Source organism: Microcebus murinus, chromosome 9 (genome assembly GCF_040939455.1).
Source record: "Microcebus murinus isolate Inina chromosome 9, M.murinus_Inina_mat1.0, whole genome shotgun sequence".
Taxonomy (NCBI): domain Eukaryota; kingdom Metazoa; phylum Chordata; class Mammalia; order Primates; family Cheirogaleidae; genus Microcebus; species Microcebus murinus.
The window spans coordinates 100,721,172-100,734,458 of record NC_134112.1 but is presented as its reverse complement, the minus strand read 5'-3'; the positions used below and the strand labels follow the sequence as shown (position 1 = coordinate 100,734,458).

The following is a 13,287-nucleotide window of genomic DNA, read 5'->3' as shown; positions in this document are numbered from 1 at the left end:
GGTCCCAGGACCTGGCTCTCAGGCTTTGAGCTCCTCCTCGAGACTGTCCTGGCCGCCTGGCTGCCGTGGACCGTCCCTGTGCAGGGGCTCTGGGCAGCCACGTTAGCCCCCGTCTCAGCCACGTGGTGCAAGCCCTCGCGGTCTGGGCGACATGAACGCTGACGTGTATTTTGGGAGGGTGTGAGTCGCTGCAAACCGTAAGACATCATTGCTTCCTCAGTTCCCAGGGGGGTCCCAGACAAGCACAGAGTCAAATCTCCAATGATCGTTTTCTACATAAAGCACAGCCCTGTTCAAAGAAGAGCAAAGGCGGGAACGCAGGCTCCGCAGATCCGAGGGGATCTGGTTTCCTTTACAGTCATTGAAAACGCCTGGCTGCCAAAGGCCCCGGCTGTGTCGCAGCAGCTGCACAATCACGAAACGCAACAAGAACCCATCTCTGCTCACCCTCCCCCATCTCCCCCCACTCTGCTCATTTCACTTTCAACAGGTGAAGAGATTTTTTTCCTGTTCAGTCAGATGTGCTGTCTCTAATCCCGAGTCCAGATGCTCCAGGCAACTGCGGTCCATGCGCGAAGCAGTGCTCACTCCCGGAGGAGATTACAACCCTCTTCTCTTTGGTTGCAGAATTGCTACTGCAACCTCTCCGACATTAGGCAAATTTTAACGACACTGTAGTGTATAAATGGCCTGATTACGCTTTTTTTAAAATACAACTTTCCCATCATTTTTTTTAAAGCTAACGGCTTAACTGAGATAAAATTCCTATATCATAAAGTTCACCATTTTCATGTGTGCAATAATTCAGGGTCTTTTTAAAGATGTATTAATAGTTGTGCATCGATCAGCACTATCATAGAGTATTTTCATTATCGCCAAAAGAAATGTCATGCCTATTAGCAGGCATTTCATTTTCTCCCCATCTCCAGCTCTTGACAACCACTACTGTATTTTCTCTCTTTTTGGATTTACCTGTTCTGGAATCTTATGGTGTGTGGCTTTAATGTCAGGCTGCTGTCACTTGGCGTGGTGTTTCCAAGGCTCATCCATGCTCTAGCCTGCACTGGCACTTCACTGCTTTCATAGCTGAGAGATATCCCAGTGTTTGGGCACATCACGCCTATTTATCCATTCGCAAGGGGATGGGAACTTGGGCTGTTCCCACTGTTTTGGCTACTGTGAATAATGCTGTCGTAAACATCCTACCCAAGTTTCTGTGTGAACATATAACATGTTCTGTGTTTCCTTGGAGTTAGCCAGGAGTGGAATCACTAGGTAATATGGTAACTCTATGTTTAACTTTTTGAGGAACTATCAAACTATTTTCTATAGAGGCTACATAAGTTATAGTTCTACTATTAACATATGAAGATTCCCATTTCTCCATATCTTTACCACACTTGTAATTTCTGTTCTTTTTCATAATTGTCTTAGTGGGTATCAGGTATTTCATTGTGGTTTTGATTTTCATTTCACTGATGATTAATGATATTGAGCATCTTTTCAGATACTTATTGCCTATTTGTATTTCTTTGCAGAAATGTCTATGTAAATCCTTTGCCCATTTTTCAGTTGAATTATTTGCCTTTTGAGTTGTGAGAGTTCTTTATATTAAATATATTCTAGATACTAGAATTTTATTGTATCTATAAATCACAAATATTTTCTCCCATTCTGTAGGCTGTCTTTTCACTTTCTTGATAGTGTCTTTTGACATGCAAATGGTTTTAAGTTTGACGAAGACCAATTTATCTATTTTTTCTTTGGCTGCTTGTACTTCTGATTTCACATCTGAGAAACCATTGCCAAGTCCAGGTACCTGTGCAGTCTATTTACTGAGGATTGGAACTTTGTTTTTTTGCCCATACAACAGCATCTGATATAATAATGAAAATGGTTGAAACAGTGATATACTGTTTTCCCCGTGGCCACAATTTTTTCCTGTGATACCTCCTTAATGTTTACCTCACAGGCAAATGCTTTCTTCTCTCCCTAATCCCAACACTCTCTGGCTACTAAATTCTTACCCCTCCATTAAGCCCACTTCACATACTATCTTCTTCATGAACTCTCTCATAAAGGATTTCTCTCTCTTCTGAACTCCTAGTCTGTTTGACCTACTCAGTAGTGCATGTACACGCCTGTATTTGTTGCAGGTTTCTGCTGCAGATTTTAGTGTCTTTTCTTTCCTGAGCGATTCATGACTCTGGTTTATATTTCACTTCATCACGAGAACCTGATGCGTACCCTCTCCTTAGTGCAAATTCAATAAATGTTATCTCAACAATTTTCTTAACTAATCCTTGACACAATGCTCAGAAATTCCATACAATGTATAAAATTATTGTATTTATGCCACTATCTTCCAGTTCATCAAGCACAAACAGCAATTGTGAATTTGAACATACGCCAAGCATTTCCATCTCGTCAACAACTATATCAACAAATTCAAAGTGTATAAAATGGATGGTTTTTCAGTGAAATGATATTACATCACTTTATCACATGGCACAGTGATAATTAGAAATAGGGAAAAATAAATTATGTCATAGGCAGTGACCCAGAAACATTTCAAGGTGAAAGTATGTGCTTTCTCCCCCGCAGTAACTTGCTTCCCCGAGAACGACAAAAGTACCTGGCGTCAGCAGAATGACCGAGGTGACGATCAGGGAGCAGATGACCAGAATCACAAGCAGTGCGATCGCGATGCCCTTCCAGTTTCGCTGCGGAGGATTGCTTCCCACCAGCTCCTGAAACGACAGCAGCAGAAAAGAAAACCCGAGTGAGTGAAATAAGGAAACAAAATAAGCCAAATAAATATATTTCGTTTAAATCAAGGACAGAGCCCCAAAGCAGCGAAGGAGGCGCATTCCCACCCTTGAAGCTGCTGTGAGTTCCTCTCTGTGCCCAGAGCTCAGCCTGTCTCTTCCTCGTACCCGTGCAAAACTTTGTCTCAAGAAAGAATCCGCTACGATATGATGTTTATGTTTTTTTGTGCAAACCTAATGCTCCTCCTTCCAATAAACCAGACTCCACGGCGCAGGGTAATCTTGAGGCTTCCTCTTCATTACAGACAACCTACTTGCTCCCATTGATTAAACCCACATAGGATTAAATCTTTTAGACCCAAGTTCTCTCTCATCTTTCCCTGCCTTTGCAGCTACACTATTAACTTTTATTCCAGGCCACCACATTTACATATTTATTTAGCACATACTGTGTGCCGATTGTAATCAACCTCTACCCATCTCTCGTCACCTTGAGGTTTTTCTTTTTCTACAGCTCTTCATTCATGGTTTTAAGATTTTCCTCTCTCTTCACAGGGTGACTCACCCATTCCTATTCTAGGGTTTAGTCTCCTCTGTGGACCCTATTTGCACTGTACCCAGGGGTTGGGGGTGTGGAATCTGCAGACACTGCTAAAGGATGCTAAACGCCGAATAAATCTAGAAAATTAATCAGGCATATTGGCTGCTGAGACCAAACTTTTTGTTCCCTTCAAATTAGGGTGATCATATAATTTGTAGTCCAAATTGGGATCCCTTGAGAGACAAAAGGGGGCAATATTAATAATAAATGTGATAGTTACATATTAATTATTATTAATGATACAGAAGCAAATAAGGACATATGGTCACACTAAAAATGGATGACTTCTGCCTACTATAGAGCTGAGGACACTCTCTCACAGTGCCAATAATTGCAGCTCCTATTAACCAAGCTGTGATGAAGAAGAATGGAGCTGGCCTCAAAAACAGACAGTGCAATATATAAACACATCTTCATCCAAGACTGGAAGTTCATTAGAATGAACCAAATTGTTACAGATCAAGATAAAGACAATACTCACTTAATCATGGAATAGCAAACAGTTAATATTTACCACCCAAATATTTGATACTGTATATATTAGTTTTTAAATTAAGAAAAATTCAGAGGGTCAGCATTGTCTTAGCAGGAAAGAGTTCTATACTTGTTTAGAAATTTTTGCCTGTCTTCCTATTTGCCATCTAGAACTTAATTTATCTATTAGAAAGTAGCTTTTTAGAACTTAAAAAATAAGACTAAATGAGGCATGAAATAACTACAAAAAGTTACACTAATTCAATCTCATTTTCTGTTAGACAAGGTTTTCTTTGTAAAGAAAAGTCATTGGCCAATACCAAGGACAAAGGATTAAATGGTACTGACTCAGCAGGTTTTCATCTCCCCCCCACCCCAATTCAGAAAGAAAACAAGCCCTTCTGACCAAATGTGTGAATAGTGTAAATCTTTAAATGGTACTATTCGTACAACCAGCATAGGATAGACAATTTCTCATAGACATCAGCTACAAGGAACCATCAAAACCTGTGTTTTACTATTCAAGACAAAATCTTATTCAATGTCCAAAATGACAAAATTAATGTTATTGTGTTCAACAGCTCAAACAATTGATATCTCTTGAATCTTGTTTCTAATAAGAATAATCTAGAATTCTTAATTCTGTTGCAAACATATCTATTATAGAATAGGTGCATCTCTCGAAGTCTATATGTAAAACAAAAGATAACAAGGCAAAAAACCCTAGGACTTTTGCTTTGCATCCATGAGTGTAACTGATTACTTGCAAGAGTGCACTGGGGCTCATGATGCAGGGACAGATATCTCCCAGGCCCGGACACACGCACAATACGATGCCCCGGTTTCAGGTAGATACTGTTACAGATAATGAAATAGAGAGTATAGTTAGAAAGATGACCAAAATAAGATGTTTGCAAAACATGTCACATAAAGTTGAAGAATGTGTTCAGCCTCAAATATCAAATGCTTAGAGTTTTCATCTATTTGAAGACATATCACACGGAAGAGGGAGAAAATGTATTCTGTGCAGCTCCCAACGGCACAGTTACAAGCAAAAGGAGATTTCACAGAGGCAGAATTGTGCATCAGACTTCACAATTTCTAGGAATCAGTACTACCTAATGATAGAATGGGCTGCTTCACCAGAAGTGGGCAGGAGGAGCGAATATCTAATAAGGGTTCCCGAGGCCAATCCTTCAGGGAAGAAGGTGGAAAGAGATGATCTTAAAAAATGCCAAATACAGTATTAATTCTGCAGAAACACATAGGATGGAGAAGAAAGATGCAAAACCAAGGAAGTTGGTACTGCAGGTGGAGAACTGAGTGAGAGAGCCAGGATGCTTCCTGAAAAGGGACGAAGATTGTTTCCACCAGGCTCACTGGACCAATAAAGGATTTTCCATGAAAGATCCATTTGGTATGTATTATTGAATGCAAGAATGCACAGTAAGATAACCAAACAGGTGTTGACAGCATATCCGACTTTAGTGAAGTGATTCTGGGTTACATACACCATTTCTTAAGTACAGATGCATCATAGTGTCTTTCAGGCAGTATTCTTGCATCTAAAAAGCAGAGTAATTTTACCCACAGGAATGAAGACATTCACTGAATTCCATTTCTACTTGCCTAATTTCATTTTCCAAAGAGCAGGTAATTTTCTTTTAGCACACAAATAACATTCTAACAATAATGAGAACCAAAGAGAAGAAAAGATAAACCATTTTGTTAATCCAAGAAATGAAAATTTTTCACCTTTTTCTATATTCCTTTCTATTCCTGGTCTATATGCACATTTAATTTTTACATAGGTATGGCAACAGCAAAGACATGATTTTTAAGTTAGAATGCAGGCTAATATAATATGTGCTTCTTTGAACATCTAATTTGGTTCTCAAAATTCAGACTTCCTCATCTCAACTTCTAGAAGTTGAACTATCAAACACTTGAATAGAACTGACCCTGCTTCCCATCAAGGGCAAGAGAAGTCAATCAATTATTCCTTCAAACATTGAGTTTTAGTAGCACATTTTCTAGTAGAATTCTATTTTTTGCCTAGAATGGTGAAAATGTGGCTATAATATATTCCCTATTCTGTCTGGTAGCAACTGCATGCCTTGGAGGTCAATTAAAATGAAAAAGAATGTTTATAGTTAACCATTTTCTCTAAGAAGGAGAACAAATCTTTCATCCGCCCATCTGCCAATCCATCCATCCATCCATCCATCCATCCATCCATCCATCCATCCACATCCATCCATCCATCCACATCCATCCATCCATCCACATCCATCCATCCATCCATCCACATCCATCCATCCATCCACATCCATCCATCCACCCATCCACATCCATCCATCCACCCATCCACATCCATCCATCCATCCATCCACATCCATCCATCCATCCATCCACATCCATCCATCCATCCACAACCATCCATCCACATCCATCCATCCATCCATATCCATCCATCCACATCCATCCATCCATCCACATCCATCCATCCACATCCATCCATCCATTCACATCCATCCATCCACCCACATCCATCCATCCATCCACATCCATCCATCCATCCATCCATCCACATCCATCCATCCATCCACATCCATCCACCCACATCCATCCATCCATCCACATCCATCCATCCATCCATCCACATCCACCCATCCACATCTATCCATCCATCCACAACCATCCATCTACATCCATCCATCCACATCCATCCATCCATCCACATCCATCCATCCACATCCATCCACCCACATCCATCCATCCATCCACATCCATCCATCCATCCATCCACATCCATCCACATCCATCTACCCATACCCATCCATCCATCCACATTCATCCACCCACATCCATCCATGCATCCACATCCATCCATCCATCCACGTCCATCCATCCACCCGCGTCCATCCATCCATCCACATCCATCCATCCACATCCATCCATCCATCCATCCTTATCCACACATATCCATCCATCCATCCACATGCATCTATCCAACACATATTTACCTAGGGCTAACCCTGCCTGGCCTGGTTCTGTGAACCTTGGATATTGCAGACAATGACACTGTTACCAACCCAAGACGAATGGCTTTCATGTTTCTTTCTTTTATTCTAGTGCAGAAAAGCAGGGACAAACAGCAAGCAGATAAACTCAGTAAGAGAGGAAGGAAAGGGCAGGATGATAGGTTCTGTGGGCTGCTGACACCGAAGGAGGTGAGAGGGATCTCTCAGCAAAGCGACGTTTGAACAAACTGAAGGAATTATGCGGGGACGGCAGCTGGGAGAGGCGGTCGGGTGCCGGGAGCGCAGACACCCAGTCTGGAGGTGGCACACGCTTCAGTGTGGGGGTCAGCGAGGAGGCAGTGGCCAGAGTGGCGAGAGTGGGGTGACTGAGCTGAGCGAGGACGTGGGGGGAAGGGGCCAGGGAGTGCAGAGCCCGGGGGCCGGCGTTGGAGGGAAAGGGTTCGAGCCTAGCCGTGTGCGAATCAGACTCCTGCTTAGGAAATCGCCAGGGGAGCTGCTGTACTGGGAACAACTAGGGTGGCCAGGGTGAGGACGGAGGGACAAGCAAGAAGAGAGAGTGATGGAGCCTTGTCCCAGGTGGGAGTGGCGGAGGTGGAGAGAAGCAGTTGAATTCTGGGCGTATTACAGAAAAAATTAGTCAACAGTGCTATTCCTGGCAGATCACGCAGACCTAGGTGTCAAGACACATTTATGTATCCCGTTTGCAGTCAAAGTGCTCTCTGGGGCGCTAGCCGTTCGTTCCCAAGAGGAAGTCTGTCTTCCTCTCTAGCTCTAACCAAATCTAAGTCCCCCCTCCTGCTCTCGGCTCATGCCTTACTGCCCCCGGAGCAAGTCCTTCCCTTCCACGCCCTCTGTCCTCTCAGCCCCCCACAACTCCTATCTTCCCTGGGATCCCCCTCACCTTCATTTTGCCAGACAGACCTCTTTTCATTCTTAAGTTATCAGGTAAAATACCACCTCTGACATTTTAGCAAGCCTCGCCCTATTTCACAGGCATTATTCTTTTACCTGGATACAATCAAAATACTCAATCAGTGCTTTTCTGTAACATCGTCGCACCATTAAATTGTGTATGCAATGTTCCGTTGTTACCAGGCTGCAAATCGTTTAAGGACACGATTACCTTGCCGTGTTCAAGGTCCCAATGCCTGGCACAAAACTTGGGACGCCACAGTGCACAGGGACTGTGTGTTGAGGGAATGAACGCGTGGATGCATGCATGCCTTTATACAAAGTAACTTTTATTCACTGGCATGTCCAGCAGAAAGGCAATCGTGACTGGTGCAGGGAGCAAAGGGTTAAAACAAGCCCCGTTGCATTAGTGAGGCCATAGCAGCAACGGGTCCCACAAGATGTAATGCAAACTGACATGTATAGTTGGCAATTCCTGTCCCTTGTGACATCACAGTTGCTCATCCTTATTTTTAACTCAGGCAAAAGGAAAACAGACAGTGGAGTAAAAACAAGCCATACCTTTTCCTAAATTGCTGGCTGTTTAAATATAAAACACATCTTTGCAGAAGGTTATCATCTTAGTCATTTGTGATTACAGCTTGATATTTTATGTGCCAATTGTACACGTGAAATGGAAGAAATACAGATTAAAATAATAATGAAAGACACCTCAATGTCGTCTGTGAACTGATTCAAGAATGACTCTGCTAGACGCTGCTTTATTTTTTCTTCCCAGCTACAGCCTGTAGGACCCTCCATCTATGGAGGGCATTCATGCATGCTCTCTCCTGTCTGTTAAAATCCAACCCATCTCGTCCTGGTTTGAGCTTCATGCCTCCCACAAATTTCCCTCACTAGCTTTACCCCTTATGACAAGGAGTGCAGATTCAAATGAGAACTCTAAGGTGCAGATAATTTTAACACTTAGAGAAACTGAAGGCTGCAAGGATGGCAGGTGTGGGAGACAGAAGAAGCCAATTGCTCAGGTGTTACAAGGGTTAAATGTAAATGCATTTGAAGTGCATTATCATTTATAGAAATTACAGAAACACAAGATATCGCTTTATTATTTATTGCTGTCACCACTAAATCATGTTTCAGTCACATTTGATATATAAAAGGGAAAAGAACTCAAAAGTGCATTACATTTCCTGCCCTTTTACAAAGAGAGTGAAGGGCGGGGGGGGGGTAGGATGATCACATGACTTTTGTGATCCTCCAACTCCTTGTTTCATCTTAAGCTCTAACAAGAGGAAATTATAACTCTAATTTTTGCTGGGTCCTGAAAGAGGAGTGACCTGGGTTACAGCTATGTGTCTCCAAGGTAAAGTGATGCCTTCCTCCGGCAGACAGTACCCGCTGGAGTGTTCTGGGTGCATGCCGTATGACATGCTTGTTTTATGTAAGCTAAAGGGACAGAGGAGTGACAGCCAGCCGAAGTGAGATGAGAAGATAGGTGACTTCACAATACACTGAAGCCTCTTCCCAAAGACACGCCACTGCAGGGGGAGACTGGGGCGGGGGGAGCTGTGAGGCAGGAGCAGCCAGGTGCAGGAGGACAGCAGGGACCGCAGGGACTGCAGAGGTCCTGCCTGGCCGGTCGTGATGGGGACAGCTGGCCCCTTCGCATTTTATTTCCCTCAGCTAAAGGCAGCGGGGTCAACCAGATGGCCCTCTCACTGGGGAAGGAGGAAGCGAGTTAAATTATTTTTCTCACAATGATCCGTCTTTAAACCAATCAATCTCCTCTCCTGCCGCACAGCTTGCAGAGGGATATTATGACACTGAGACCACGTCTGGCTCTCCGAGGGGAAAGAGGCCTTTCCTAGGATGCGCGGGAGCCAAGTTTAGGCCATTGATAGCTTTCCAGGGGTCCTCAAACTTTTTAAACAGGCGGCCAGTTCACTGTCCCTCAGACCGTTGGAGGGCCAGACTATAGTTAAAAAAAAAAACTATGAACAAACTCCTATGCACACTGCACATATCTTATTTTGAAGTCAAAAAACAAATGGGCAAAAACACCCGCATGTGGCCCGAGGGCCGTAGTTCGAGGGCGCCTGGCTTTAACTAATTCCAGAGCAGGTGCATGAGTCGGCAGCTAGTGGGCGGCGGCATTTGGCCGGAAGAGAAAACACAGGGCAGATCCTAAGCTGCTGTCCAGTAAGGTGCTGTGGAGGCCTCGCAGGGGACACCTTCTACTCCCCGGCATTCTCCCTGTCTCAGGGCTGCCGTTTTGGCTTTTTAAGTACCTTTGGGGTGCTTTTGCTAGTTGCAAGTGTGAGGGAGAGATGAGGAACATGAGGACAAGATGCTGGTTCACGCTGACCCCGCGTGAACGACCCCATGGAGACCACAGGTCTGGGGCGGTACAGGTCACCAGGTGCTTCGGCCACCCCGGAATGGCACCACCAAGCAGCTGTTCTGGAAAGACGGGAGCCACCGCGTCATCGTAGCGGGTGTTGGTGGCGGACGGCACGGTCCTCCTCTCCCACACACTTCTGTTGACTTCACTAAGTCCAAGTTGATTTTGGTTGGCTGGCCAGCGTTTGAGGACTGCCAGCCAATTACGGGTCCTCATCATCTGAGTGAGAGACGAGGAGCTGCTGCTCCCCGGGACTGTCAGACAGGAACCCCCGGGCGCCCCCACCCCTGCACACCGCCTGCCACGTTCCCCTGTGTTTACAAGGGACGCCTCCCCAGCCGGGGTCCCTCAGGGCTGTCCACTGCCCATTGCATGCACCTCGCGGACTAATCTGGGATCCAATCTCCTCTTCCTTACACATCTGGAAACTTCCGCAGTTGGCTATTTACACACATCACATGACTCTCTACTAGGGAATAGCACGTTGCAGTCCTGCCCACCGGCACTGCTGAGGCAGCGGCCAGCCCTCTGCCGCGAGCTCGGCAAGACTGTGTTTGGAGAGTGAGCTCTGCTTTACCGATCCTTCCAGGAAAGCAAACATGCACGAAAGCAGGCAGATTATTAACTTAACATCGACGTGCTAACATTTTTTCTTGATTATTTCTGCCTGCAAATTCAAACACCAGAGCTAAGGCCATTTCCAGCTCTTTAGTTTCACTGACCGTATTGCATAGATTATTTTATAAAATTAACTCGAAATTGTAAGTTATTCTTACCTTCAGGGCTCAGTCTAACTTGGGCCTATTTTGATACAATGTTTAAAAGGCATCGAGTTGTTCTGTAAACCTCAGAAGCAACAGCACTGTGACCTGCTCATCACAGAAAGAAACCCCAGTGAAAACGCGGCCACCAAAATCCGTCACAGGATTTAAAACGGAGCATTTGCACCTTTCACTCTGCTATGTACGGCAGCGACATCTTAAAAGCAAGTTTAGATAATGGCTCTCTTTGCATAGACTCGCTGAAACCCACAGGCAGTCTGAGACACATTTTCTGTCCCGGGCAGCTTTTGGCAAGCTCAACACATCACTTCCCCATGTCGAAAATCCCCGCAGGCACTCAGCAAATACCACGCAGCCAACAAACCAGTCTCAGAACCACCAGCAATTTAGCGGCAGGGACTAAAATAATCTGAACTCATTTTTTCAGAAGGGCTTGCCACCCCCATACGGGGTTCCAGCTAGGGCCGGTGCGCTGCCGAGGGCAGACAGAGCTCAGCTGCCCTCCTCCGCCCGTGGCCACGACAACAGAAGATGGGGGAGTCACGTGGCTACTCCCACTCGGCGTACGGGCGCAGAGGGGACAACGCAGGTCCACGGCACGAGAAGGGCACATTAGGGAGAGAACCAAAGAGACAGAAGCAAAAACGGGGAACGAGCCCCTATTGGTGTTCCATTTCTTGACTTAATTTTCCTCCCCCTGAGGCCTGGATGAATTTTTCCCTTAGATCTAATAATACTCTCCTGCTACTTTATGAAATACTTTATTTCTCATTTTACTTAAGCTAGTTTCAGTTGGTTTCTGAAACTTAAGAACAAAGAAGTTGAATGCACAGACAGTAACGCTGCTCGTCCAACAGCCGGCCCCGGCCCTGCCCCATTTCTGGGAACGCGCTCTCTGTGTTCCCTGCTCACGAGGGTCATGCCTGCCCCTGCTCTTGTGGCCTACTCTGGCTGAGCCGACACTTGAAAACCAGGTGAAAAATTTAACCACCCACTTGGTTTATAATTTCCAAATAACACATTTTGCGAATCTGATGCATAAAGTGTCTTTGAAAAGAGTGTTTATTCCACCCATCTGCACAGTTATTTTTCCAGGGAAACTTTGGGTGGAGTTTAGCGATTATACCCGAACAGATCCTCGAGAATCCGGTTTGTCACCGCACACGGGTGGCACAGCCTGCCCCGTGACAGGAGGAAGCTAATTCCGTTTGCGGCGGATGCCAGCCATGACACCTGGCACAACGGGATGTTCAAGCTTCTTAAAGAGAACGGGCTGTTCCCGAGGTATCCACTATTTTAGGTTATCAACTTACTCAAAAAGAAAGCTGTAGTATTTCTAAACCATAGCTGGCCTAGAATGGAATCTATTCAGTAGATCCATTTGAAGCAGCTATTGGTCTATGTCAGCATTTGCGTATAGTTCAGTCCAATAGAAAAACATACAGCATGACAGAAATGATTAGTCACAGGGAAACAACTGATCAGTTGTCCTCATGTCTTGATTCCACCTGCAACCTTGACCCCCTCTGTCATGCCTAACATATATTCACAAGTCATGGTGCTCGGGATGTGGACATCTCATGGGGAGGGGCTGTCCTCGTTCTGTCCGCTGCACTGGTCCATTCCACACACCGGGATGCTACACGGCAATGAAAGCCACCCCTGTCCACCACACGCATGGCGTGGACACATCCCCTCAACACAGCTTTAGGTGACATAGGTCAGACGCTAAAGAATATAGGGTGAAGAATTCCATTTGTACAAAGTTCAAAAATAGGCAAAACTACCCTATAGGTAAAGGGGTCCCACGCAAGTCTATGCAGACCAGCCAGAAAGAGAATTCTGTAAATTCCAGGGTGTTGCCTAACTCGGGGGATGGGGGAAGAATTGTTGCAAGTAGCAGGGGGGGATTCGAGGAGCAGGAGCCCCGGGGGCGCTGCTAGCCTCCACTGCTTGACCTAGATGCGTGATTTCATCGTAGGAAATCTCAGGTTACACTCACCTGCTCGGCTATATGTTTACATGTCGTATGGCTTTTGCACTGAAATATTTCACAGCAGCAGCAGAGGCTAATTAACGCATGAGCTGGATCCCAGCTTTGTGACAACAAGCTCTGGCCAAGAGGGATGAACTAAAGAGACACGTCCTGCGCTTACACCCCGGAGGAGACAGATGCCGGGCACCCTAAAGACAGGGTGAGACAGGACAAGGCGTAGGGGGCTCGGGGCTGTGTGGTGGGGTATGGTGACGGCTGTGCTGGTTCTTATGGGGGTAAGGGGGCGGGCCAGGGCTCTCTGAGGAA

General features: G+C 45.2%; 1 protein-coding gene across 3 annotated transcripts in view; it reads right to left on the bottom strand.

Moving 5' to 3' along the window:
* Positions 1 to 13,287, bottom strand: part of DPP6 (dipeptidyl peptidase like 6) — an 827,489-nt gene that overhangs the window by 359,542 nt on the left and 454,660 nt on the right. For all 3 annotated transcript variants that reach the window (XM_076006752.1, XM_012786244.2, XM_012786246.2), the window contains exon 2: positions 2,636 to 2,750. In XM_076006752.1, coding sequence (XP_075862867.1) covers positions 2,636 to 2,750 — 115 coding nt within the window. The remainder of the gene's footprint in view (positions 1 to 2,635; positions 2,751 to 13,287) is intronic.